The sequence below is a fragment of the Lithobates pipiens genome, unplaced genomic scaffold, assembly GCF_037356315.1.
Source record: "Lithobates pipiens isolate NorthernLeopardFrog02 unplaced genomic scaffold, aLitPip1_a1.2 Scaffold_13, whole genome shotgun sequence".
Lineage (NCBI taxonomy): Eukaryota > Metazoa > Chordata > Amphibia > Anura > Ranidae > Lithobates > Lithobates pipiens.
In genome coordinates this window covers 238,757,430-238,781,429 of record NW_027507718.1, presented here as the reverse complement: position 1 = coordinate 238,781,429, position 24,000 = coordinate 238,757,430, and the positions used below count along the sequence as shown (strand labels likewise).

Here is a 24,000-nt window from a genome sequence, read left to right as displayed (position 1 = left end):
GAATACAGTTATTCTAAACAACAAATATTAATATTTTCCAAGGCCATATGCAAGGACAATTAGCTGCTGGAAACAGATAGCTTAACACACCACTCTAGAGCAGGGAGAAGCAAACGCAGAGAAAAGGCGTTGCATGTTGTTACAACACGAGAATAGGTTTGCGCGAAAATGCGCAGACGCATAACTGTGAAAATGCACACAAATACAAATTTTTTTTTAAACAAAGTCTGAAATTATGTCTGAAAAAGTGGATGCTTCAACAGGAGTATCGTGTGCAAGAGGCCTATGAAATGTAGTACCAGGATATTACACAAGTTTATTCTAGTAGCCTTGTTTTGGGAGTATAAAATAAGCAAACCACAAGCGTATTCACAAATGGGTCCTTTTTTTTTAAATCGTTCACAAGCTTCAGTAGCAAATGTTACAGTAATGTTAAATGTACATATCAATTTTTTTAAATTGCTTATGGGGGTAGGGCCATTGTGTATTAGGTATTATTATAGGGCCACTGTGTATTAGGTATTATGTTATACAGAATTAAAGTTGCACATTGTGAGCAAGTCTTCTTTTCAAGCAAACCTTCACTAAATCTAATTTCGAGGTGGTGTACTCTTGCTGCTCATAGCAATTGATTGCACAAGGCTTGACAACACTCTTTAATTAAAAGAAAGCGGTTACATAATGCCATGATTAACTGCAGTAGAACTAGTCTTGAGTTGCTGTGAAGCATTTTACTCCTGAGACATGAACAGAGGCTCAGATTAATCCACTGCTGCTGGCTACTACCTGTCAATACTTCTGACCATCAAGCTTAATTCTCAGTTGAATCCCACCTCTGTGTCCAAAAACATACACAAAAATCACAAACTATGCCAGGGCATATCAATCTACAAATAGTCAATCATCTACAATCTAAAACAACCAACAATCTAGCAATACAAATGCTGAAAAAAGTTACAAAATGTATTCAGAAAAATCATAATTCAATAGATGAAAAAGAATACATTAATAAAAAAAAGCAACAAACATCCTAGAATTCTGATGCCAGCAATACAAACGTATAGCTACACCAACTGTTCTGGGGTCAATCTATCAGAACTGTAATTACGCCTACGGTTGATAGCAAAAGCAAGCAATAAAATATAACATTTAATTTTATGGAAAAATTAAGCAATTATGATTGGTCACCATTGCCAACAACTTATATTTTGGGCTGTTTATCTATCATCTAATTTCGAAGAACCATTTTTTCATGCAGTTTGCTAAACTTGAGGCTGGTTTCACACTATTGCCAGTTGCCCCCATCCAATTCGCAATAGTGGGAGATTTTGACCTTCTCTCTATGGAGCCCGTTCACATATCTCCGTTGTGGCTCCGGAGCGAATTTGCACAGTAGCACTGTGCATCTTTTGATCCATTTCAGGTCCGAATTCGTGCTGAAATCGGACCAGAAGCGGTGAACAGGGATGCACCGGACCCCTGCTGTGAGCCGCATGCGAAGACAGTGTGAACCCAGCCTAAGGGAATTTTTGACTTGCCTGTAAAATGTATTTCTTGGAATACATTACAAGACACAGGAGAGTAAATTCCCAGACTATTGAGTTATGCTCCACCTCCAGGCAACTGGACACTGGCAAATAGAAAAGCTCGATACCTACCACCCAGCATTGCCTCAGTTATGTCAGCAAGCAATATCAGAGTAAAACTAGGAGCTGGACCTGTTATCCTGTTATGTACTGTACTTCAAGAAAGATTTTAAAAGGAAGTCAAAAATTCTGTTTAAGTTTAGTAAGCTGCATGGGATATGGTTCATCAAAATTGGAGGCCAGTTTTCGTCATTGTACATCCCCGCCAGGAAAAGACGGTTATAGCAGCCACTCGCAATAAGTACAAGTGAATCCGGCAGGCTGATTGTACCCAAGTTGATTGATCAACGTGGTACATTTAGCCTGTCAACACAGGATTCGAACAGTCTATGGCCAGGGTAAGATTACCTTAGTTAGAATGGGTTTCATGGTCTTGAAACAACCTTGTCCCTGTGGGCTGTGGAGTAAAAAATAATTCTGCTTACAGGACAAAGCCGTAAGCTCAGATGCCCTCTTAATCGAGACGAGAGCCACAAGAAAGGCAATCTTGCATAACAGGAAAGCAAGAAAAATGTCCAGAATAGCTTGCAAGTAAAAAAGCACTTGTTGCCTGAGAACTAGAGCTGGTTTGCGGCCCTGTAAATGAGTTTTTGGAAGGAAGACTGCCTCCTACAGAAATAAAGGAGTTTAGTCCCTCATACTCCCAGTGCCAGATCTGTCATGCTTGCAAAACCGGCAATGGGCACAATACTCACAGTCCCTTGAGTACCAGCACCAATAGGCAGGGAGGGGTGGTCTCTGAAGGCCTGAGGTCCTGCTGCCGTGCAGCACCTGTGATAATTTTCCTATTGAGGAAAGATCTGCCCAGGGATGTGACTGGTCTGGCCTAAGAAAAAGAGGCCAGATCCAAGAAGGTGCCCATTTAATTTGAAATGTGTGACTCCTGGTTAAAAATTATGCAAATCTCAAAATCTCATGCAAAAACATTTATGCCCCTTTCACACAGGCACCGCCGATCAGGTCTGCCTGTCATCAAGTGGACCTGATCGGAAGGTCCATTCATCCCTATAGACAGGCAGGTGTAAACGTATTTGTGTTAGTTTATACTCGCCTACCTCAGAGTCTGATCAGGCCCACTAAATAAAAAAACAATAAAAAAGGGAGAGGACTCAAGCCCCATACACACTATCAGATTTTCTGCTGATTTTTTCCTTCAGATTCATCAAAACCATGTAGTCCAAAGGCCTGCCGGATTGCATACAAATTGAAATTCCTAAGGTTTGACCTCATGTTAGACGGTTTTGGTAAATCTGAAGGAAACAAATCTGCAGAAAACCTGATAGAGTGTATGGGGCTTTAGTCCTCTTCTGTTTAGGATCAGTGGATTGGAGGTGGCCAGGTATAAACAGACAGCGGAGTGCGTTTACCCCCAGACGCCCATAGAGCAGAGTGAGCTGTGCCCATGTTCTCTCTGCAGATACTGAGTGAACACAGATATGCCATCCACCTGCTCTGCTCCGATCTGTGGTCTGATGCCCTGCTTATTGCAACAGAATCTGCCCCGTGTGAAAGGGACCTTATGACCATGCGTTTTGTTTTATTAGACAAACATGTAGAACTCCGTAAAGAGGTCTACAATATTTTTACAATGTATATAGTGAACAGGAAAAGATTGTTTTGTTTTGTTTTCTCTTCATCAAAAGTGGAGAACCTAACATAACATGTTGTGATTAGTTATATTCCATAAGAATGCCAGAATGTCAAAAGATGGCTATAAACTAGAAAAAAAAAAAAAAAATAAGGAAAAAAAATAGTAATAAAATATCATGCAAAATTTTTCAGTACATTTGACAGCCTGGCAACTGTTTAAAAGTAATTTGAAATTTCAATTGCTTTTAACCCCCTTCACAACCACCTAACACATATATGTGGCATTCAGGAAGTGGGCTTTAAACCTGTGTTCTAGTGTTTGTGCCGGAGGCGTGCTTGCCCCCAGCAGGGACCAGGTTGTCCATAACAGCCCTGGGTCTCTATTAACGATCAGGAACCAGGTGAACCGAATCCAGATCACATGATCATACACTCTGTAGCCCGCCCCGATGCTGTTTATCCACTGTGAAGGGAATAAACAACACATTTTCCCTCTAGCCAGTAGAAGATACGTTGCATCTTTTCCTCCTCTAGGACATGTCTGTGAAAAACAAACAAGAGACAAAACAAAAACAAAAAAAATAGTCTGTTTAACCACTTTCAGCCCGGACCATTTTGCTGGCTTAAGACCAGACCATTTTTTGCGATTCGGCACTGCGTCGCTTTAACTGACAATTGCACGGCCGTGCGACGTGGCTCCCAAACAAAATTGGCGTCCTTTTTTTTCCCACAAATAGAGCTTTCTTTTGGTGGTATTTGATCACCCCTGTTTTTTTTTTTGTTTTTTTTTGCGCTATAAACAAAAATAGAGTGACGATTTTGAAAAAAAAACACACATTTTTTACTTTTTGTTATAATAAATATCCGCAAAAATATATAAAAAAAACATTTTTTCCCCCTCAGTTTAGGCCAATACGTATTCTTCTACATATTTTTGGTAAAAAAAAAAAATAATAATATCGCAATAAGCGATTGATTGGTTTGCGCAAAAGTTATAGTGTTTACAAAATAGGGGATAGTTTTATGGCATTTTTATTAATATATTTTTTTTTTTTTACTAGTAATGGAGATTTTTATTGTGACTGCAACATTATGGGGGACATATCGGACATTTTTGGGAACATTGTCATTTATACAGCAATCAGTGCTATACAAATGCATCGATTCCTGTGTAAATGACACTGGCAGTGAAGGGATTAACCAGGGTTTGGCAGTGTAGGGGTTAAGTGTTCCTAGGGGCGTGTTACTAACTGTGGGGGGCTGGGCTTTGTGCTAGTTAACACTGATCTCTGCTCCAATCACATGGAGTAGAGATCAGCATCACTTGTTGCTAGGCAGAACAGTGAGATGCTGTTTACAACGGCATCTCCCCGTTCAGCCGCCCCGTGAGACGATCGCGGGTATCCCCACGGCGATCGACTCCACGGGACCTGCGACCTGACTCACGGGGGTCCCGACTGCCACGTGAGCGTGCCGCCGCCGGCGCGCACGCAATGGCAGGGCGGCATATAAAAACGGACGTACCTGTACGCCAATATGCCTGCCCGTGCCATTCTATCAACGTACATCGGCGTGCGCCGGTCGGGAAGTGGTTAAAAGAAAAATAAAGAATAACTATTTCAGGGCTTGCTCTAGGGTTGAGAGTGTTAGGCCTCGTTCACACCAAGGTGCAGAGACGTCGGTTTTTCTGCACACATTCTGCCAGGGGCACCAAAGAAATAATTGTTCTATCCAAACCACAACACTAGCATCATGTGCGGATTTTTTTCTGTATGGGAAAAAAAACGGACACGATATCAACATTGGTGTGAATAGGGCACATAATTGACGTGCATGAAAACTGATGGAAACTGACATGAAATGGATGTCGGTTTTCCCATCAGTTTTCAGGCACGTATAGTGTGAACAAGCCCTTAGTGGTAGTGTAGGTGCCAGTATTCGTAGCAGTTGAAGTGTCAGCTACTGTTAGTGGCAGTGTGTTTTATATAAGAAAATAAAAGGTTTAGGATTTAGTGTTTTGGTAGGTTTTGTTATTGGTGGTGGGTCATGGAAATAGCATAAAAATGTAAGGCTATATTTAAAAAATATATATATACTTTTTTTTACTGTTTTGGGACAGTTTTCTAATATAACAAAATCAAGAGATATCCATCACCAATTAGCAACTGAAAGCCCAATCTGCCCTGAAAAAAACTAGGTATAATCCTCCTGTATACACTAAGAAGTTGCAATGTGTACAGTTTTACTAACACATGTCAAAATTGCAAACTTGGGTGTGGACGTTAAGGTATGTCTTGGCCTTGATCGTTAAGGATTTAACATTTGATTTTGGAATGAATGAAACGAAAACAACATACAACTTCCATCCCGCTCCTTTGAAGTTTCTAATCACTGCATTTGAAAATGACTGTCGATTTGATCCCACTAAAGCCTAGTACACACTAATAGTTTGTTTTCATTCAACCCAGGGGGCTGAACAAAAAAATAAAATGAAGTGCTCGGGTACTGTACTGACAGACAATCTGCTGTTAGTACTGACATTTCCCCTTGCTGAGCTACTGTCCTGACAGGGGGGCGGCCCCCTGCCAGAGCACTCCAGTCGATGGCTGAGAGCGCTGAACGGATACTTGTCAGCATACCTATTTGGGTCATGCCCTTTCAACAGAAGCCGACCATGCCGTCGGCTTCTGTCGGACCGGATGCTGTACACATGGGCCGAATGTTGGCTGGTTACAATTGAACCAGCCGATTTCGCCTGATATGCGGGCCATGTGTCTTAAAATGAAGAACTTCAAACAAAATTCCTCTAATGTATAGCCAGCTTTATGCTGGAGTCACACCACTTGCATTGTATTTGGCACGCACTGAGATGTGCTATATACACTTGTTTTTTTTTGACACCTTACATTGATGTGCTTTTTTTTGTCTTTGTTCATTCACAACAGAAACAAAAAAATACTTTTTCTTTCATTTACATGCATTTCAGCTCACTGACATGTTGTAATTTGTGCAGCTAGCGGTGCAGAAGAGGATGCATAGTGAGCTATTCGATCCTGGTACAGGAAGGTGGGCTGATACCCCAGTGACACATACTGTACGGTAGTTGACAGCAACATCATGAGGGTGGGCAAGCTGCAGTCACAGAGGGCAGGCCAAGTTTTGTATTTGACAGCCTAGTGAACATTCAATTACAGTGCGTGGTCTTGTATTTGTAGAGCAAAAACATCATTAAAATCGATTAGTGGGGGTCCTCATCAAGCTCTACTCTTTGGTTTTAATTATGTTTTTGCCCTACATACTCGGGGGGGGGGGGGCCACTAGAGGATCCTCCAATTCTCTGGCTCTGTCCTGGATTGGATTTAGGCTTTAAATAAAAGTTTGATTTGTATGCAGCAATTGTAATGTTTGTAATTACACACAAAGTTTATGTTAACCCCTTCCCAACCATCCGCAGCAGTTGTACTGCGGCAGGTTGACTTCCCTGGGAGAACCAACGTAACTGTACGTCTGTTCACCTTTTGACCACTAGGGGATGTGAGCACACCGCCAGAGGTATGCGCACGCAATACCAGAGCCGATGCGTGTGCCTGGCGGTCGAGATGATCGCTCCACACAGAGACAGAACGGAGATCTGTCAAAGCAAACAGACTGATATTCGTGCTCTCAGGTGTGAGGAGAGCGCTGTTCATACTAAGTATGAACAACAATCGCTCTCCTCACCCAGTCAGTCCCCTCCCCCCACAGTTAGAATCACTCCCTAGGGAACTCAATTAACCCCTTTATCGCCCCCAAGTGTTAACCCCTTCCCTGACAGTGACATTTACACAGTAATCAGTGCATTTTTATAGCACTGATCGCTGTATAAATGCCAATGGTCCCAAAAACGTGTCAAAAGTGTCCAATCTGTCCGCCATAATGTTGCAGTGCCGATACAAAAAAAATTTATCGCAGATCACCGCCATTACTAGTAAAAAATAAAAAAATAAAAATGCGATAAATCTTTCCCCTATTTTGTAGATGCTATAACTGTTGCACAAAAAGTAAGAAAGCTCTATTTTTGGGGAAAAAAAAAAAGACATCAATTTTGTGTGATTATAAGGTCACACAACTGCGCAATTGCCAGTTAACACGACGCAGTGCCGTATCACAAAAAATTGCCTGGTTATTGAGCAGCCAAATCTTCCGGGGCTGAAGTGGTTAAGAATACTTATCAGAGGGGCGTGGCCTGGAGCTTCATGGTGTAGGACGTGCTGAGTGAGAGCTCCGTCTGAGACCTTATCCTTTTACCTTATCCTTTGGGGATTTTTCTTAGCTATTTACCGTACAGACGCCCGGGAACCTTGTGCTTACTTTGTGCCTCATGTCGCCGACTAAAAGACCCTCTGAGGCGGCCGCCAAGCTGGCTAAGTTCCGCCACGAGGGCCAGGGAGCGACGGAGCAAGATGGCGCCGGCCCCGCACCTACCGCGGAGGAGTCTCCTGCAAACGACACCGCTAAGATCCTCGAGGCCGTCTCCTCCTGCCAAACCGCCCTCACTACCAAGATAGAGGAGGTTAAGATGGACATCTCCCATATTCGGCATGACCTGCAGAAGCTGAGGGACAGGGTGTCCGAGGCCGAACGAAGAGTGGAACACGTGGAGACGGACATCCCTCCTTTACAACACTCGGTCGAACGTTTGCAGCACCAACTTAGTGTCGTCCTTCACAAGCAGGACGACATGGAAAATAGGCTTCGACGCTGCAATCTTCGTTTCGTGGGCCTCCCGGAACGATCGGAGGGCTCCGACCCTCCCACCTACCTGGAAAACCTCCTCGTTAAAACCTTCGGCAGGGAATCTTTCTCCTCCACGTTCGTGATCGAACGAGCGCATCGTCTGGCGGCCCGTCCGCCTCCAGCCGGCGCACCCCCGCGGACTTTCATTGCCAAGCTACTTAACTACAGAGACCGGGATACGGTGCTTCGCCTCACCCGCGAACGTGGAAATATCCCGGTTGACAATGTTACGGTGGCAGTGTTCCCAGATTTTTCGGCGGAGGTCCAACGAAAACGAGCACAATTCACGGAGGTCAAGCGCCAGCTGCGAGTTCGCCATTTGCCATATGCAATGTTGTTTCCAGCTCGACTCCGGGTGACCCGTGAGGGCAAGACCTATTTCTTTGAAGATCCTGCTGCGGCCTCGTCATGGTTGGAACGGGATGCGGTGCAAGGCCCTGCTTGACAGCTGACCACTACAGCCCCCGAGTAGTGCCTACCTATCCACCTTGGCTACCGTGAGTGATCCCTGCCCTCTCCTGTTCCCTCTACTATACCCCCCCTCTTTTTTTCTCTTTTGACCCTATGGATTGCCTCCATTTTTGCTGCTATCACCCCCTGCATGGGAGAACGCTGTGCTGACTGCCCTCTGCGGTGACCGCCGCTGGACTCTCTCTGTGCCCTGAATTCACAGGTTCTGCCTCCCCTCCTTTGTCAGACTCCCGTGCACCCTTCATTGTTTTCTCTGAGATGAACACCGGTGTGATGGCGCAGGTCGTGAGGGGGGCCATGTTCTGGGACGTGCCACCCCTGCCCCTGTCTCGCTCCATTTTTTCACTCTCCCCTCTCTCCCTTCCCTCCCTATTTTTACTGATGCACACGGAGGTAACCATGTACTGCTTGAACTCCTTGTCTCCCCTATTGGGCCCATTTTTTCCACATGCCTGGGTTCCCCCCCCCCCCCTTTTTTTTTTTTTTTTTTTTTTTTTTTTTCCTGTCAGCCCCACGCGTTATGCTTCTACCTGGTCTCTCAGACGACCTGCTGACTCTTGCTCTGGAACGTACACCCACTGCAACCTGCTGCACTGTCTGCTCTGCAGTTTGTTATAATTGCGCCCATGTTTGTGTTGTTTCCCTGGCCAGCAGTCACTACCGCGGCTGCGGCGAGTGACAGTTTTTTTGTTTTGCCCCGCTGGTCCAGAGTAGGCATTGTTATGACTGTTTTACTGGTTCTATGTGTTTTATATTGTGTTATTTACAGCTGTAACTTTATTGCAAATGTGTTCTTGTATTTGTTGCTGCCAGCCATGGAGGATCCGGAGGTTGCCCAGGCGCCCTGCATGCCCGAACTTTCTGGGCCGGGGGCCTACACTAGTTTAATCTGTGCCGACATGTTCCATGGCTGCGCTTAAATTTGTAACCTGGAATGTCAGGGGCCTTGGCGCTAAACCCAAGAGATTAGCCGTCCTTACTCACCTCAAACGCCTGAAAGTGGACATCTCGATCCTCGTCGAGACTCACCTTACAGGCCAGTCCCAAAGGGCGCTTAGAAAACCTTGGGTCGGCTGGATGTACAGCGCCCCTCACACTTCCCATTCCCGAGGTGTAGCCATTTTAATTGCTAAAACTGTGCAGTTCCAGTTACATGACCTATGCTCAGACCCTCACGGTAGATTCCTATTTTTACATGCCACTGTGAGCGGCCTGACGATGCTTATTATGGCGTTTTACATACCACCACCTTTCCAGTTTCAGGCCCTGCACGAAGGTCTTAATTTTATGACCAAATTCCCTACAGTTCCGGTAATCTGGATAGGTGATTTCAACATGACCATCAACCCCGGTCTCGACCGACTTGGCGCACCTGACCGCACGTCTTCCCCCCCTCATACCACTAGATTCGGCAGATTTGCAGCTGAACTGGCCATGACAGACTCCTGGAGACATAAGCATCCAACAACACAGGCCTTTTCTTGCTTCACCCCCGCCCGCCGAGCTATGTCTCGTATAGACATGGCCCTGCTCTCTCCCTCCCTGCTTCCCGAATTATTGGAGGTCGGCTTTGACGCCAGGGTGCTGTCAGACCACTCCCCATACTGGTTGACGCTGAGACTGCCTGCGACTGTCCCCCCCCGTGTGTGGAGACTGAACCCCTTCTGGCTTACGGTTATCCCAGATCTGGAGGACCTACAGAGGGAACTAGTTTTTTTTCTCCGCTCAAACGCGGGATCTGCGTCCCCTGGGTCAATATGGGAATCATTTAAGCTTCATGCTAGGCTGCTCCTGATCACCCGTATTAACAGGTACAAGGCTAATTCTAGACAGGCACTGACACAGGCTGAGGAGCGCCTACAATCCCTTGAGCAACTGTTTGTGACGGACCCTTCCCTGGAACATGCCACCCAGCTCCGCCTCCAGTCCCGACTGACTGATCACCTTCATTATGAGAAAGCGAAGCAGGGCCTTTTCTTTAGTAGACAGCGTGTGTTTGAACACGGCGAGCGGGCGGGCAAACTGCTAGCTTATATGGCCCGGCTTGACCATAGCCCTCCGGTGGTGGTTCAGCTCCGTGGCGCCGCCGACGACTTGATCTCTGACCCTGACCTGATTCTACGTGAGTTTAGAATGTTCTACTCCAATCTATATACCTCCACAACCAGACACACACACGCTGACCTCACCCAATTCCTTCACTCCATAGATTTCCCCTCTATCAGCCCAGAGCAGAGAACCCTCCTGGAAGCCCCCATCTCCCCTGACTGTATTGCCGAGGCACTTGCCTCCCTCCCATCCTCCAAGGCGCCTGGCTCGGACGGGCTGCCCCTGGAATTTTATTCTCATTTTCAAGACACGCTAATCCCAGAACTGCACACGTTATACACCCATATGTTCGACACAATGTCCCTTCCCGCCTCCATGGGAGAGGCCCTTGTTGTCCTCATACCCAAGCCCGGTAAGGACCCCTACTGCCCAGAGTCGTACCGCCCGATTTCCCTCCTACAGCTGGATGTAAAAATCCTGGCTAAAATTCTGGCCCTGCGACTCAATAAAGTTGTCCTCAGCCTTATACATCCAGATCAAACGGGGTTCATGCCTAATAAAAATACTGCCTTCAATCTCCGCAGACTCTTTATGAATCTGCAGGCCACCCACGATAACATCGGTTCCCGGGTAGTCGTGAGTCTAGATGCCGCGAAGGCGTTTGACTCCGTTGAATGGAGTTACCTATGGGAATGCCTGACTAACTTTGGCTTTGGCCCTAATTTTATTAAGTGGATTCAGCTTTTATATAGCGCTCCCACTGCCCGGATCCAGGTTAATGGCAGGATCTCGGATCCTTTCCCTCTGTCTAGGGGTACTCGCCAGGGTTGCCCGTTGTCCCCCCTCCTGTATGCCCTCGCGGTTGAGCCGCTGGCCATTGCCATTCGTGCTCACCCGCAAATTAAGGGCCTGCGTTCGGGCCTTTTGACAGAAACCCTCAGTTTATACGCTGACGATATGTTATTATACCTCGAAGACTCGGGTCCCTCTTTGCAAGCAGCCCTGCGATTGATAGAGCAGTTTGGGGAATACTCTGGATTACGTATTAACTGGTCCAAGTCCCAGATCCTCCCTTTAGACTTGGGTGCCCCGTCCGCTGATCAGGCGGCAATGCCCTTGGTCAGGGCAAGTCAGGTGAAATATTTGGGAGTGCAATGTTCACGATTGCTGACTGACTACACCCTTTTAAATGTGGAACCCTTAGTCACCCTGCTCAAGCAAAAAACCCAGATTTGGTCCCGTCTCCCCCTTGGGGTGATGGGCCGTGTAAACTTGGTCAAAATGATTCTCCTCCCCAAGCTGCTCTATGTGTTTTGGCATGCTCCCCTGCGCATCCCTCTCAGAACCTTCAAATCCTTGGAGGCCATCTTAAACACGTTTGTTTGGGGTTCGTCTCGACACAAGCTCTCATGGAGTGTTCTGAAATGTCCTACCCACCTGGGCGGCACCGCCCTGCCAGACCTGCACTATTATTATCTGGCCGCTCAACTGTCCCATTTTTACTATTTTAATCAGACTGACAAAGATCGCTATGCCTCACTGGTATGCTCCCCACACTACACTCTGGTCGTACACCCGCTCCGTCTCCTTATGCGTGGCTCCGGGGGACCTTCCATCCCGATGAGAGACATGTTGTCCCACCACTGTTTGATTTGGCAGCAGGCCACGTCCATTACTGGGGCCCCTAGGTTTCACTCCCACACCCCCCTTTGGGACAATCCCCTACTTCCCGAACTCTCTACGATCCCCGACCGCTCTGTGTGGCTAGCCGGGGGCGTTATCTTTCTGTCCCAGGTTATTACCAATGGCTCTGTCAGACCCTTCCAGGCCCTCAGAACTGACTTCAACCTCCCTAATAGAATGTTTTTTAGGTATCTTCAACTCCGCCATGCCCTTAGCTCTCAGTTTGGCTCCCATATCCCCAGGCTTGAAACACCTCCGATAGCAACAGCCGTGCTAGGTGATGACCCTAAGAAACTGATTTCTTTTTTTTACACCAACCTGCTCACGCCTGGGGCGACTGCCCGCGCCTACCGACTTAAGGCTAGATGGGAGGCCGACGTGGGGGTTATCGAAGACGCGGACTGGGAAACTGCACTTGACACCCCTAAGCTGGTCTCCCCGAAACTTTCTGACAGACTTACACACCTCTACATGCTACATAGGTCATACCTGACCCCTGGGCGGCTGTCCAAGTTTAGACCTGGCTATGATCCAGCATGTCCTAAATGTGGTGATCCTCAGGCCACGTTCTACCATCTCCTTTGGTCCTGTCTTGAGTTGCAGGTTTACTGGAAGCAAATTGTTGACTTCCTACATGACCAAATGGGCTCCCCTCTGACGCTATGCCCCCGCCAATGTTTGCTGGGGATTCTCCTCGTATCCGAGGAGGCAAGGATCCCGACTGTTTTTCTACAGGAGACCCTATACCTAGCCAGACTGCAGATAGCCCGCACCTGGTTGCGCTCTGCGCCCCCCACCGCCCGACAATGGAAGGCGGCTGTCAATGCCACTCTCCCCTATAAAAAACTGCTGTATATGCATAGAGGCTGCCCGAGCAAGTTTGCCAAGCTGTGGGATAAATGGATGGGGGATTCAGATACATGTACCGACTAGTGTAGTCTGTGGTCTGTACGCCTCTTTACACCTATCCGGGTTCGGCCCGGCGAGTCCGGCTGTCACCGTGGTTGTAGTTGGGCTCCCCGCCCTCATAATAATGATCTCCTGCTCCTCTCTGCAAATTACTTTGAGTAGAATGTATTATGGCTCGGCATATGATTCCCAACCTCTGAGTTCCTCTTTTCCCCCCATATCTGAACACACTATATTGCCCCTTGTTTTTGTTTTTTTTCTATGTAACGTGCAATCTGTAAACAAAGAACCCCCCCCTCCTTGTGTTTTTCAGCCTGTGGTATTGTTAGCAGCTGTTTTATATCCGTATATTTGGTGTATGTTGCACCCCATATGTGTTACTGTCATCCTATGTATTTTGTATGCTCAATAAACGTTCTTTTTTTCAAAAAAAAGAATACTTATCAGAATTAAGCTGCTGCATTTTTGGGGGGAATTTATTTTTCTAGAAATCACTTAATTAGGAGAATGCAGCATCGGTCCAATGATACATCTGTCCCCTGCTGGCTCTAAGACTGAGAACCGAGCAAACACTGCTGATCACTCAGTTCTCAGTACTCCATGACTGTCAGTGCTCACTGGAGCACTGGGCTGTAGAGGGGGTGGGATCGGCAGGCTCCGGCTCTCACGGCTCACTGAGAGGCTGAGACAGGTGCCGGGCCAGGCTCCTGGGTGGACACTGACCATATGGTTGTGATCTTTCCCCAGCCTGGACCAGCTCTGTGATGTCAGTCAACAGAGTTTCAGCCCACTGTCTGATGAAAATGGGTCACATGAGTGCAGAGTGAGCTGCACTCCTGTGATCCATAGGAGCAGTACAGACAAAGAAGCTTTGATTACACCAGCCTTATTTTTCAGATTACCAGTTTTTCGTGAATTCATGCCATATTAAATAAAAAAATAAAAAAAAAAAAAAAAAAAACACAGTATATACTTAGCAGGGAACTCAAAACCATTTGTTAATTATAATATATTAATTTACAATACCCAAAATCGCTTAAAAAAAAAAAAAAAAAAGTGGTGAAAGATTGACTACTTACCAGCATTTGTATTTGATCCTTGCAGCAAAACTGTTAGAGTTTCCATCACCACGAGTGCCAATTGCCTTTGCTCCTCTGATGACTGTATTACAATTGTACAACCTGTGGAAAACAGGTAAACTTTAGGTTAAACAAACAAAAGGAGCAAAATATCAAATATATAGAAAATCAAGGATTCCGGCCCGACAATAGGCAGTACTTTATGTTAAAAATGTTTTATTATTTAAAAAAGGTAGACTCCAGTCTAAACCATAAAATTAAATCATAAAGTGGAGTTCCACCCAAAAGTGGAACTTCCGCTCATCTGATTCTTCCCCTCCCTTTGGTGGGTGCCATAATTGGCACCTTTGGGGGGGGGGGGGGTGGGGACAGGATACCTGTCTGATGGGTATCCTTTCCCACTTCCGGGAGCCACAGCTATTGGCATCCCGGCTGGGGCTCCCTCCTCCTTTCCCTGTCACGGGCAAGTAGAAAAGAGAAGTGGGCCTCACGCATGCGTAGTAGGGATCCCTTTCCCGTAATGGTGGTGGCAGCACTCAACAGCTGATGGAAACATTAGCTGCGGTACCGGCATCGCTGGACTCCAGGGCGGGTAAGTGTGCTATAATTAAAAGCCAGCAGCAGTATATGTAGCTGCTGGTTTTTATTTTATCTTTTTTTGGGCAGACCTCCTCTTTAAAGCCAACTCAATTCAAAGGTTACAAGAGAATAATGAACAGCCCGTGAAAAAGGTAACATAACAAGCAGGTTTGGTTTCACTCTGGAGCTCTAAACCACAATATTTGTTTTTGTTACTATATGTCCACAGTCTGATGACCAGTATCCTGCAGCTTACTTCCTCTGAGCCACTGACTGGACAGTGAAAGGAGAAGCAGTATCAAAGAATCAGTACTAAGAAGTTCCATCAACCTCACAGACCCAAACCTGCTATACAAGTCTGAATCTAACTGGTAAAACTTCAGAGTAGAGAGAGAAAGTAACAGTCAAGTAGACCCAGCCATCAATGTGAGGAACTCCTTGGAATTTGGCTGCAGTGGATTACACAGAAGTCAGGAAGAAGGCTGTCATTGCGGACCCCTCATTCTGCCCAATGCTAGTTGCTTGGTTCTCATTCTTACCCTCTTGCCTCCCTAGCCCAAAACTTTCATGCATATAAAGACTTCTGACTTTTGTGATTTGCGTATTTGCTTCAGAACAGTGTCTCAAAATATTAAAGCCAGTGAGTTAGTACAACAGCTTCAGATGATGAGCAACTGCAATGGCAGAACCTGGCAGTCTCTGACAGCAGCTTTAGGTTTACCCAAAATGGAGAAGGCTTAATTTAGGATTCAATGAAATATAGATGTAGAAGTTACTTTGATTCTAATCACATTTCAAAATAGTCAGCAGACCCAGAGATTTAGGCAACTGAAAATGCAAATAAGGGTGAAGTGGGGGTTCTGTGTAAGTTCACCTTACAGATTTTTCTGTAAAGGTGAACTTGCACTTTAAGGATTTTAAAGCATTGCCCATATGTTTTTTTAGCACTGCAGTTTGGCGCTTTTCCGCAGGCGGATGCAATTTTAAGTTGTGACATGTTAGGTATTCATTTACTCTGTGTAACATCATCTTTTATATATTAACAAAAATAGGTATTATAAAGCGTTGGTGTGCAATAACATTTATTAAGGTGCATCGGTTTTGTTTTTCACATTTGTTTGAAAAACCGCTGTGCAAATATTGTGTGACATAAAAAATTGCAACCCCCACCATTTTATTGTCTAGGGTCGCTACTAAAAAAATTATAATATATTATATAAAAAAAAAAATGCTAAAAACGTCATATGGGTACAGTGTTGCATGACAATTGTTATTCAAAGTGTTATAGCGCTTAAAGCTGAAAATTGCCCTGTACAGGAAGAGGGTGAAAGTGGCAAGTATTGAGGTGATTAAAAATCCTGCAAACTTTAATCACAAGACACAAAACTGCGCACAGATCATGCACCCTGAAGTATTTACAGATTCGAGTTCACAAACAAGGCAGTGGGGATTTTCTATGAGAACAGAATCTTAGAAACTTCCAGCTCTGTAATGTAAAGAACTAGTAGAGGTTTCTAAACTGTTTGGGCTCATGCACACTCAGGGCTAGTTCCCACAGAACGGACAGCTGCCAGATCGCTTTACGTTCCCGACTGTAGAAGGAGGCAGTGTGGTGCACAATTTGGCGCATCACACAAAGTTCCCTTTTTCTTTGTGCAAACTTTATTTGAAGCATACAAAAGTACACTTCATTCATGTCGCTGTACCTCAGAGCGCTGCAATGTGCTGTTGTAGGGTGCCATGAAATTCTGTACAGTGCGCTGTGATAAAATGCAGCATGTCTGCATTGCAGCGCAGCTCTGTACTGTATTGTAGTGCGAATGGGACATGCAGAAAACTATCGTTTTCTGTGTCCTTGTAGTGACAGGCGTTTTACAAAGCAGTAAAACGCCTGTCACCCCACCATGTGTGAATTCAGCCTTGATGTTTCAGGCACAAAGAAGTTATAGTGTAAACTCCTGGCATTTTCCCATGCCTGGGAGCGCGCAGGTGGTGCGTACAGCCGGCCAAAGAAGTGCATGGCTGTATGGGCTTGTAGTCATGTACCATTTTATGCCATTTTGAACTGGTGCCTACCCATTGAAGAGCGTATAGTGCTTTTTCCTGAACTTGTATTGGAAATGCATCATATGCACATGTGCAGGTAAACACTTGTACAAAAGAGAATCAGCATTTACAAGAGCATTTATAGACAGTTATATGGCCAGCTGTACATTGCACCTGGGGTTCTGTAGAGGTGGTAAAATGCTGGGAGGTTTTATTCTATAGCCCCCTTGCACCTGCAGAAATCTGTGTGCGTGAGCTCTTAGACCAGAACTAAGACCCCTTTCACACTGTGTCACCACCGGCATCAGTGGTAAAGTGGCGCTATTCGGCCGCCATGGGGGTGGTTTTAACCAACGCTAGCAGCCGAAAAGGGGTTACACTTTACGGGCGGTATGACAGCACTGCCCCATTGATTTCAATGGGAAGGAGTGGTGGAGGAGCGGTGAGTTTACCGCATTTTCTGACACCCTGCCAGCGCACCGCTCCAGTGTGAAAGCCAGAGGGCTTTCACACTGGAGTGAATGGAGCAGCTGTTTTAGGGGGTGGTTTGCAGGAGCTATTTTTGACGCTATAGCGCCTGCAAAATGCCCTAGTGTGAAAGGGGTCTTAGAGTCTTTGTTGTGACCTTTGAGAATGAATGACTTCATATGTAAAACAGATAGAAAGGTCAGGGGTGGCATTTTTTTTTTTTCATTTTGTTTTTTAAAATTACAATTTTTATTGAATTCAAATTCAAAACAAGGAATTGTAGGCAAACAATATCTCAGCTCAAAAAGTACAGAACCAGTACGGAGTCATAGACACAAGTGGCATTAATGGCTAGAGATACAGAAGGTAGCATCTTTTAAAGCTCTTATACTATTCTTGAAGAATACGCAAATGGATTAATGTTGATGTCTCGGGCCTGGTGCACTTTATAGGGCAGGGGTAGGAAACCCCCTGGCACACAAAGCTTCTTTTGCCGCCCCTCGACTCCCTCCCCATCAGCAGAGCAGCACAGGGAAGTGTCAGTGAGACACCAACGCATTCCAATTTCAGAGTTCCCCACACCGCAGCTGCACTGAGGGGGAGGCACTGCGCCCCCCATACATTGTAAAAGATGGGAAACATTATTTGCTTCTCCAACTTTGCTGTAGCTGCGATCGTCAGCTTTTGTGATGGGAAAGAGATTGGGTGCAGTTCTGCTGGGGGGGTCCCTGTTTCCAGGAAGAGGAGGTGGAATGTCATTGGACACTGCTAAAGCCAATCACAGTCCTGCTAGCCTTGCCCACCATCTGGAGGAAGATTACTTGGATAGTTCTCACTACCAATCTCAAAAAGAAGGGATTTCACCGATTGAGAAAAACCACAATCAGGTGACAGTTTGTGGAATTACTGTTGAGCTTCTGGGAACTTTGTTGAAATTATTCCTGAACCTTTGCGTCACTTACTACTGAACCCCTCTGCACTCTGTGTCCCTTTAAGCCACAGCCAGTATTCAGCGCAATGAAAATCACAACCAACCACTTTTTCTCAGCAGTAGGGCCCAAATTATGATCCCGCACACAAGCCCACTGCTTTCAGAAAATGCCCCTGACCTGAGCTCATCATTGTGCATCTATTCCATATACTTATATGTGACATTGCATACATCACATACAAGAATGTGGGTTGGATGCGAGAGGTGGATCAGCAGGATGAGTGTGCCAGAACAGTTTAATGTGTCTCATCTCTGCTTCCTTTCACCACTCTGCATATCACGCATATCATTGATGAGAAGAGGGTACAGTGGTGGAGCAGATGAACAGGAAAGGACAGTGGGTGGGGAAAATATGCAGGAGGGGTTCAGAGGTGTAACAAATGAGCAGGAAGGTACAGTGGTGGGGCAGATGTGCAGGGAGGCACAGTGGTGGAAGAGATGAGAAGGGGATTCAGCAGTGGGACAGAAGAGCAGGGGGGTTCGGTGTTGGGGCAGAAAAGCAAAGGGGTAGAGCAGTGGGGCAGATGTGAAAGGAGGTGTATTGGTGGAGCTGATAAGCAGGGGGTTACAGTGGTGGGGCAGGAGAGCAGGGGAGTACAGAGGTAAAACAGATGTGCAGGAGGTACATTGGTGGGGCAGATGAGAAAGCAGGTTACAGTGGTGCAGCAGATGAGCAGATGGGTTCAGTGTTAGGACAGATGAGAAGGTGATTCAGTAGTGAGACAGAAGAGCATTGGGATATGATGGTGGAGCAGATGTGCAGGCAGGTACAGAGGTGGGGCAGATGAGAAAAGGGGTACATTGATGGGGCAGATGAGCAAGGGGGGTTACAGTGGTGGGGCAGATGTGCAGGAGGTACAGTGGTGGGAGGGATAAGAAGGGGGTTCAGCGGTGGGAGGGATAAGAAGGGGGTTCAGCGGTGGGAGGGATAAGAAGGGGGTTCAGCGGTGGGAGGGATAAGAAGGGGGTTCAGCGGTGGGAGGGATAAGAAGGGGGTACAGTGATGGGACAGATGAGCAGGGGGTTACTGCGATAGGGCAGAGGAGCAGGGGGGGTGCAGAGGAGAAAGGAGATACATCGGTGGAACACATGAGCAGAGGGTTTCCGTGGTGGGTCAGATGTGCAGGAGGTACAGTCATGAGACAGATGAGAAAGGGGGTTACAGTGGTGGGGCAGATGAGCAGATAAGTTCAGTGTTAGGACAGATGAGTAGATGGTTCAGTGGTGGAGTAGATGTGCATGGAGGTACAGTGGTGGGGCAGACAAGAAAGGGGGAACATTGGTGGCACAGAAGAGCAGGGTGGTACAGTGGTGGGGCAGAAAAGCAGGGGATTAGAGCAGTGGGGCAGATGTTAAAGGAGTTGTATTGGTGAGGCAGATGTACAGGGGGGTTACAGTGCTGAGACAGATGAGCAGGGGGGTACAGTGGTGGGGCAGATGTGCAGGGGGTTAACAATGGTGGGGCAGATGAGAAAGGGGGTACATTGGTGGGGCAGATGAGAAAGGGGGTACATTGGTGGGGCAGATGTACACTGGGTTACAGTGGGTGGAGCAGATGTACAGGGGGTTACATTGGTGGGGCAGATGAGCAGGGAGGACAGTGATCTGGGGTGTGAAGGTGCATGAATAGGGGCTCATCTGAGGCATGAGAGTGCAGGATGTTAATTTCTAAAGTAGTTTACAGCATTTACTTAAGAAATCCTTTTTTCGTGATTGAGTGTGAAGTTGACATTTTTTTGTTATACAATCGGAATGTTCAATTTCTTTGAAAACATTTTTTTGGCACACTGTGCTCCAAAGGATGCCTACCCCTGTTATAGGGTATAACAAAATATTATAAACCAAAAAAAATAAAAATTTCAAATAGCAATTTTAAATAAAAATAAAAAGTCCTACCTTGATCGATGTAGGCTTGGGCTGGGTCTTTCAGTACAGCAGCATATTTGTGTAAAAGGTTGACCATTACCTCCAGAAGTCCCACTTCTTTAAAAACATCTTTAAAGATGTGATGGTGTCGGATGAATTTAAGAAGGGTCTTAGTGGCTATGATACTGCAGGAGAATGAAGTGTTGGACTTCAAAAGAATGCTGACACTGATCAATTCTTTGCAAGGAATATAGTTCAAGCTGAAAACCAAAAATTCGAGCATCTCAAAGTATTTCACCTGCACATCAGGCAACTTGGTAATCTTCTCTGCAACTTGGGAAAGTGTATGCTGAGGCTCCAGGATAAAGTAGTTGGCATTGTCCGACATATAAATATTGGTGATGGCATCCAGTATAATCTGTGCAAGGTAGGAGGTCTTTGCTTTAAGAAATGCATTTTGTAGGACTGAGAAGGCTTGGATATTCCTCACACTCAAACCTGCAACCAAACAAACAAATAACCTCAAAACCCGGATAAGAAAAATTCTAGTTGAAAAACATTTAAGACTGGACTGTTTCATATGAAGATGATCATCTTTTACCAATGTCTTCCATTCTTGCTACCTGGTCCTCTAGTTGGTACTTATTACTTCATTACTCCAACCTACTTCTCCTCTACCAGATGGTTATTGAGGGCAAGCAATTTTTTTTTAGTGAAATCTACATCTAAAGTTGGCCATAGATGAAAATAAAAATTAACCTCCCTGGCGGTTATCCCAAGTTTGGCTCGGGCTGGGATTTCAGTACCATAAGCGGTAACCCCGAGCTAGACTCGGGATCGCATCGCTGGATACAGGGAGAAGTTACTTACCTTGTCCCGTGGATCCAGTGATGTCCTCCTCGCTGTGTGATCGAGCTGTCCTCCGCTCGATTCACACAGTGTCAGAGTGCCGCTGAGCTCTGTTCCCTGCAACGTTACAGTGCACGGGAGCGGAGATCGGCGCCAAATTCAAAAAAGTAAAAACACACAAAGTACTGAGAGTTATTCCTAAGAATTGCAGGACTACAATATAAAGCGAAAAAAGCAAAGAGGAAGAAACTGCGCTACGGAATAAAAATGATATTGGTCGGAAGCTGCAATTCAAATGTACACCAAAAATACACAAAACAGAAAGAGAAAAAATGGAGAACTGCGCTAACCTCAAATGCCCAAAGTGAATGGGGTATGTGTATGTGCCAAACCCACGATAGGAGTCTTAGTGTCTTATTGTCTCTAAGACCACCTCAAAGATATAATGCATACTATTATATATACAAATAAATAAAATGAAATACAAAAGTGGGACACAGATACGTGTCAATAATGTGAATTACCCAAACGCAGTACAAATTGTGTAGAACTCTGTGCATATACCCCTAAAGTAGAAAATATTTTGTTTTCAGTTTTTTTACATATAATAAATTATCAAAAAGTATTCTGAGAAACTCTATATAATGTCCATATAATTATATACCAAAATATTATAAAATGTCCATATGGTAAATAAACACCGGTGAAGAAAAACTTCATGTGAAGAGCTGAATTAGAAGTGCACAAATTAAAAATCTTCTCCAGAAATATAATGTGCTTTTCCCATCACCGAATGAATGAATTGGCTCCTTACCAGATCCAAGCGACCCCCCGTTACAGAGGGTCACCACAGGCAAAAACAATCAAAGGATATCCGGGTAACGGTTCCCCCTCAGGCGATCCCGAATCTTTCACGCAATAGGGCTATGGCTGTTGCTCCACATATCACTCCCAACTCAACGTGGTATCACATAGGGAAAAACATAGGCTCCAGATAGTGTAAAACCAATGATTTTAATTTGCAAAAAACGAACGTATACACTTACATAAAAGACTTTAAAAGCAGGTTCAAAACAGAAGCGTGCACCGGCCGGACACACGCCAACGCAGAGACCAACCCGTCCTTCCTGGTCTAAAAAGAACGAACACGACTGGGGTGACGTCGACACGTTCGCACCGCCCTACGCGTTTCGTAATAATTTACGTCGTCCAGGGGTCGCTTGGATCTGGTAAGGAGCCAATTCATTCATTCGGTGATGGGAAAAGCACATTATATTTCTGGAGAAGATTTTTAATTTGTGCACTTCTAATTCAGCTCTTCACATGAAGTTTTTATTCACCGGTGTTTATTTACCATATGGACATTTTATAATATTTTGGTATATAATTATATGGACATTATATAGAGTTTCTCAGAATACTTTTTGATAATTTATTATATGTAAAAAAACTGAAAACAAAATATTTTCTACTTTAGGGGTATATGCACAGAGTTCTACACAATTTGTACTGTGTTTGGGTAATTCACATTATTGACACGTATCTGTGTCCCACTTTTGTATTTCATTTTATTTATTTGTATATATAATAGTATGCATTATATCTTTGAGGTGGTCTTAGAGACAATAAGACACTAAGACTCATATCGTGGGTTTGGCACATACACATACCCCATTCACTTTGGGCATTTGAGGTTAGCGCAGTTCTCCATTTTTTCTCCTACAATATAAAGCGTCAAATTTCCATGCAAAATAATTGTACCGCTTTCAGCACCTAAAATCAGAACTAATCATACCGCCAGGGAGGTTAACAGATTCCTCCATCCACACAAGCGAGGTGGATGGAAGAATACACCCCACCGGGACATTATATTCTGACAATGGGACCAAGCACTGTTGAAATACACTGTTCAGCAGCTGCATCCCCTGATTGCCAAATGTTTTCCCAACTTGTCCTAGGCAATGATGATGTTCATTCCCATCCCCTCTCCACCTGCAGCTTCCTGGGGCACAAACCATGTCCAAGGAGATGGCAGGACCAGTCCCCCTGGGCCACGTGTTCTTGCACATGCACAGTAGGGAGCCAACTCTGATCTATCAGGAAGTCACAGGTGACTTCCCAATCCAAGATGACAGCATCAGGGAAATACAGCAGTGAGAAGAAACGGACACTGGAGGAAAGTGCTAAAATCCATGGACTGGTAATTGCCTCATTTTTAAAAGTCAGCAGCTACAGTATTTGTAGCTGCTGACTTTAATTTAAAAAAAAATTATATATATATATATATATATATATATATATATATATATATATATATATATATATATATATATATATATATATATATATATATATATATATATATATATATATATATATATATATATTGAAGTTCTATTTTAAACAAAGTCTAAATGTAGAAAACAGTAGAAACTGGATGACTGCCAACGCATAACAAAACCACAAAAGTGAGATGTAAGGGAATTTAGTATGAACATTACATTATGCGGTACAGCTTTGCCTCTTCATAAACACATCTCCAATTGTACTTTTATCCGTTATTGACTTGGCACCAAGTCTCCAAGTAGCTCAGTAATTTCAGTAGTACGAAATGCAAGGCTTTTATAATTTAGATAAAATGCAAAATGTACCCCGAATGGCAAGCAACTTACCTTTTCCGGCAGGCTGCGGGACAGAAAAGCCTGGCAATAAAAAAGGTGCCCCTGTAGTTAAACCAGCTGGTCTCAGTTCATTGACACCATATGTTGTTAAAGAAGTAATTAGATTAACCAAGTCCTTCAGCGCATCTTTGGATTCATTCTCTTTAGCTTGGTCTAGCCTACAGGAAAGACAACATTACATTTTTCCTTAGTGCTGTATGCTTCAATTTCTAGCTAAATAAAGATCATAATATTACTGATCAGCAATGAAAGACATATGGCGCCTGGGGAAAATATACATACACGTTTATAGTCGTACTTTTTCAGTCTACACAAAC

The 24,000-nt window shown here is 44.9% G+C and overlaps 1 protein-coding gene across 4 annotated transcripts in view; it reads right to left on the bottom strand.

Annotated features, from left to right (window-relative positions):
- The window catches only part of WDFY3 (WD repeat and FYVE domain containing 3), a 367,376-nt gene that overhangs the window by 191,267 nt on the left and 152,109 nt on the right, over positions 1 to 24,000 (bottom strand). For all 4 annotated transcript variants that reach the window (XM_077476410.1, XM_077476412.1, XM_077476411.1 and 1 more), the window contains exons 9-11: positions 23,675 to 23,841; positions 20,184 to 20,651; positions 14,204 to 14,305 (exon numbers count right to left, since the gene is read on the bottom strand). In XM_077476410.1, the coding sequence (XP_077332536.1) occupies positions 14,204 to 14,305; positions 20,184 to 20,651; positions 23,675 to 23,841 (737 nt within the window). The remainder of the gene's footprint in view (positions 1 to 14,203; positions 14,306 to 20,183; positions 20,652 to 23,674; positions 23,842 to 24,000) is intronic.